Source organism: Oncorhynchus mykiss, chromosome 9 (assembly GCF_013265735.2).
Source record: "Oncorhynchus mykiss isolate Arlee chromosome 9, USDA_OmykA_1.1, whole genome shotgun sequence".
Classification (NCBI taxonomy): Eukaryota; Metazoa; Chordata; class Actinopteri; order Salmoniformes; family Salmonidae; genus Oncorhynchus; species Oncorhynchus mykiss.
In genome coordinates this window covers 3243949-3248948 of record NC_048573.1, presented here as the reverse complement: position 1 = coordinate 3248948, position 5000 = coordinate 3243949, and the positions used below count along the sequence as shown (strand labels likewise).

General features: G+C 53.8%; 1 protein-coding gene across 2 annotated transcripts in view; it reads left to right on the top strand.

Annotated features, from left to right (window-relative positions):
- The first annotated feature begins 172 nt into the window (after window positions 1-172).
- Window positions 173-5000, top strand: part of LOC110531332 (protein phosphatase 1K, mitochondrial) — a 25813-nt gene continuing 20985 nt past the window's right edge. Inside the window, exons 1-2 of one of the 2 annotated variants that reach the window (XM_036987069.1) lie at window positions 173-290; window positions 2891-3213. In XM_036987069.1, coding sequence (XP_036842964.1) covers window positions 2941-3213 — 273 coding nt within the window. In that variant the 5' untranslated portion in view covers window positions 173-290; window positions 2891-2940. Of the gene's footprint in view, window positions 291-2890; window positions 3214-5000 lie in introns of those variants that run through there. The other variant, XM_036987070.1, reaches the window with a different exon arrangement.

Below are 5000 nucleotides of genomic sequence, written 5' to 3'. Positions count from 1 at the left end.
GAGAGATGGTGGTTGGTGGGGGGGGTGAGCAAGGGTAGGGGGGGGGGGGGACAAGAGTGAGAGATACTTTATGGCGCAAATAGACCTGGCACACGGCCAAAACCACACACACCCCTGTACCCTATTGGATGCGTGTATTTGTGTTCTTTGAATGATGATTGGTGCGTCAGGGCACCGTTTAAAATGCATTGAGCAAAGCCCCTCAAGACCGGTTCAGAGCTGGGAACAATTTTCACCTGCACGTCGGGAAGGCCCATTAAGCTACCATACCATACGTAAGAACTGCAAAAGTGAGTTGAAATGTCAATTTTTTCCCGCCGTTTCTGACAGTACTATTCCGATGATTCATTATGAGGTAGAATTAACTATCTAGTCTACCTGACTGTTTCTTCTATTCTACAGTTTCTGATGATAGCAATTGTGTTTTTCTTTGAGTAGTTGACCACCACGCAGTCGATAACCCCGTTTATAAACCCAGAGTCGTTACACTACCCCCTCTTTCAAAGAGCGCGTCGTCGCGCTAGGAACACGCTCACCGGCCAATCACACGCACTGTCGTGGATGCAAGGTCTGATACCACTTCTGACACCAATGTCATGAAACAGGCAGGGAAGCAGGTCTCGAACCCTCGACCTTCTAAAGCCCTAAGTCCAGCGCTCTCTCCCCTGTGCCGCAAAAGCATGCTCAAACGGCAGAGTCGATATCCGCGCGTATAAACCCAGGGTCGTCACAGTATTCTGTTCATAGACTTCTAATCATGGAAATCATGAACTTGTCATGCGTCTGAACCTACATTTAAATGTGTCTACCGTGTCCAAAGTGTGTCCGGAATCCCCTTTCCTGCGCTATATTCAAATGCCGGTATGCATTCTACAAACGGTGGAATAGGCTAAATATGATAATTACACAACTGACGGCAGTAGCTAACTAGCCATCTAACCTCTGTAGCTAGCCAGCAAGCGATGATCGTGTGCCCACAGGACTTCACAGTAACATCATTTACAGTTGACGGGGGTCAGCTCCAGCAGGGCAGAAATGTGAGGAACTGACTTGTTGGAAAGGTTTCATCCTATGACGGTGCCATGTTATAAGTCACTGTACTCTTCATTCAGGCCATTATACTGCCAGTGTTTGTCTATGGAGATTGCATGGCTGTGTGCTCGATCTTATACACCTGTCAGCCACGGGTGTGGCTGAAATAGGCAAATCCACTATTTTGAATGGGTGTCCACATACCGTAATTATGATGTATATTTGGACTGCAAAAGTGGGCCCCATGTTTCACTGCCATGCACATCGCTCACTTGCTCTCTCCCTCTACCCTCCCCTCGCTCCCTCTCTCTCCCTCTACCCTCCCCTCTCTCCCTCTCTCTCCCTCTACCCTCCCCTCTCTCTACCTCTACCCTCCTCTCTCTCCCTCTACCCTCCCCTCGCTCCCTCTCTCTCCCTCTACCCTCCCCTCGCTCCCTCTCTCTCCCTCTACCCTCCCCCTCTCTCTCCCTCTACCCTCCCCTCGCTCCCTCTCTCTCCCTCTACCCTCCCCCTCTCTCTCCCTCTACCCTCCCCTCTCTCTCCCTCTACCCTCCCCTCGCTCCCTCTCTCTCCCTCTACCCTCCCCTCGCTCCCTCTCTCTCCCTCTACCCTCCCCTCTCTCTCTCCCTCTACCCTCCCCTCGCTCCCTCTCTCTCCCTCTACCCTCCCCTCGCTCCCTCTCTCTCCCTCTACCCTCCCCCTCTCTCTCCCTCTACCCTCCCCTCGCTCCCTCTCTCTCCCTCTACCCTCCCCTCGCTCCCTCTCTCTCCCTCTACCCTCCCCCTCTCTCTCCCTCTACCCTCCCCTCGCTCCCTCTCTCTCCCTCTACCCTCCCCTCGCTCCCTCTCTCTCCCTCTACCCTCCCCCCCTCTCTCCCTCTACCCTCCCCTCTCTCTCCCTCTACCCTCCCCTCGCTCCCTCTCTCTCCCTCTACTCTCCCCTCGCTCCCTCTCTCTCCCTCTACCCTCCCCTCTCTCTCCTTCCCTCTACCCTCCCTTCGCTCCCCCTCTTTCCCTCTACGCTCCCCTCGCTCCCTCTCTCTCCCTCTACTCTCCCCTCACTCCCTCTCTCTCCCTCTACCCTCCCCTCTCTCTCCTTCCCTCTACCCTCCCTTCGCTCCCTCTCTCTCCCTCTACCCTCCCCTCGCTCCCTCTCTCTCCCTCTACCCTCCCCTCGCTCCCTCTCTCTCCCTCTACCCTCCCCTCTCTCTCCCTCTACCCTCCCCTCTCTCTGACTGTGATCTTCATCTTGTATTCTCCAGGGAGAGACCCTCCATCGAACCTCTACTCTCCCTTCGCTCCCTCTCTCTCCCTCTACCCTCCCCTCGCTCCCTCTTTCTCCCTCTACTCTACCCTCCCCTCTCTCTCCTTCCCTCTACCCTCCCCTCTCTCTCCCTCTACCCCCCCATCTCTCTCTGACTGTGATCTTCATCTTGTATTCTCCAGGGAGAGACCCTCCATCGAACCTCTACTCTACCCTCCCCTCCCCTCTCTCTCCCTCTACCCCCCATCTCTCTCCTTCCCTCTACCCTCCCCTCTCTCTCCCTATACCCCCCATCTCTCTCTGACTGTGATCTTCATCTTGTATTCTCCAGGGAGAGACCCTCCATCGAACCTCTACTCTACCCTCCCCTCTCTCTCCCTCTACCCCCCATCTCTCTCCTTCCCTCTACCCTCCCCTCTCTCTCCCTCTACCCCCCATCTCTCTCTGACTGTGATCTTCATCTTGTATTCTCCAGGGAGAGACCCTCCATCGAACCTCTACTCTACCCTCCCCTCTCTCTCCCTCTACCCTCCCCTCTCTCTCCCTCTACCCCCCCATCTCTCTCTGACTCTGATCTTCATCTTGTATTCTCCAGGGAGAGACCCTCCATCGAACCTCCAGATCTCAAACAGTCCAACCGCGATCATGTCTTCAACTATGTTCATCAACCTGGTACGCTGCGGTCGGTCTCCGTTCGGACGCCACACTGCCTTTCTGACTGCACGGTCCCCCTTGTCCCTACCAGCCTCCCCCTTGTCCCCCCCAGCCTCCCCCAGTGCGGTCCAAGTCCGGTGGAAGTGTACTGCTCGGTTTGTCTCTGACGCTAGCGGTCGACCGACCACCTGGGACTCCTTTGGGACCTGGGACAATAGGATAGAGGAGCCCATTCTGCTGTCTCCTAGGAAACCCACCCCACAGGTATGTGTTATATACAGTCGGGTCCATAAATATTTAATATTTTGACCACGTTATTATCATTCTGGCTTTGTACGCCACCACAATGGATTTGAAAGTGCAGACTTCCAACTTTAATTTGATGTCATTTACATCCAAATCGGGAAGAACTGTGTAGGAATTACAGCACTTTTTATATGTGCCCCCCACCCCAATTTTAATGGCTCAAAAGTAATTGAACAAACTAACATAATCATAAATTAAATTGTAAATTTGAATACTTGGTTGCAAAACCTTTTCGGGTCAATGACTGCCTGAAGTCTGGAACCCATAGACATCACCAGAGGCTGGGTTTCTTCCCTGCTCTGCCAGACTTTTACTGTATCTTCAGCTCAATTGGATTCAGGTCAGGTGATTGACTTGGCCATTGCAAGGTGACCGGAAACATGACCGAATACAATCAGTGTAGCTATTCCCTCCGCAAGGCAATCAGACAAGCTAAGCGTCAGTATAGAGACAAAGTGGAGTCGCAATTCAACGGCTCAGACACGAGGTATGTTGTCAGGATCTACAGTCAATCACGGATTACAACAAGAAAACCAGCCCCATCGCCTACCAGGATCTCTCGCTCCCAGACAGACTAAACAACTTCTTTGCTCACTTTGAGGACAATACAGTGCCACCGACACGGCCCGCTACCAAAACCTGCAGTCTCTCCTTCACTGTAGGCAACGTGAGTAAAGCATTTAAACGTGTTAACTCTCGCAAGGCTGCAGGCCCAGACGGCATCCCCAGCCGCGTCCTCAGAGCATATGCAGACCAGCTGGCTGGTGTGTTTACGGACATATTCAATCAATCCTTATCCCAGTCTGCTGTTCCCACATGCTTCAAGAGGGCCACCATTGCCCCTGTTCCCAAGAAAGCTAAGGTAACTGAGCTAAACGACTACCGCCCCGTAGCACTCACATCCGTCATCATGAAGTGCTTTGAGAGACTAGTCAAGGACCATATCACCTCCACCCTACCTGACACCCTAGAACCACTCCAATTTGCTTACCGCCCCAATAGATCCACAGACGATGCAATCTCAACCACACTGCACACTGCCCTAACCCATCTGGACAAGAGGAATACCTATGTGAGAATGCTGTTCATCGACTACAGCTCAGCATTTAACACCATAGTACCCTCCAAACTCGTCATCAAGCTCGAGACCCTGGATCTCGACCCCGTCCTGGGCAACTGGGTACTGGACTTCCTGACGGGCCGCCCCCAGGTGGTGAGGGTAGGTAACAACATCTCCACCCCGCTGATCCTCAAAACTGGGTCCCCACAAGGGTGCGTTCTCAGCCCTCTCCTGTACTCCCTGTTCACCCACGACTGCACGCCTCCAACTCAATCATCAAGTTTGCAGACGATACTACAGTGGTAGGCTTGATTACCAACAATGACGAGACGGCCTACAGGGAGGAGGTGAGGGCCCTCGGAGTGTGGGCTTGATTACCAACAACGACGAGATGGCCTACAGGGAGGAGGTGAGGGCCCTCGGAGTGTGGGCTTGATTACCAACAACGACGAGACGGCCTACAGGGAGGAGGTGAGGGCCCTCGGAGTGTGGGCTTGATTACCAACAACGACGAGACGGCCTACAGGGAGGAGGTGAGGGCCCTCGGAGTGTGGGCTTGATTAGCAACAACGACGAGACGGCCTACAGGGAGGAGGTGAGGGCCCTCGGAGTGTGGGCTTGATTACCAACAACGACGAGACGGCCTACAGGGAGGAGGTGAGGGCCCTCGGAGTGTGGGCTTGAT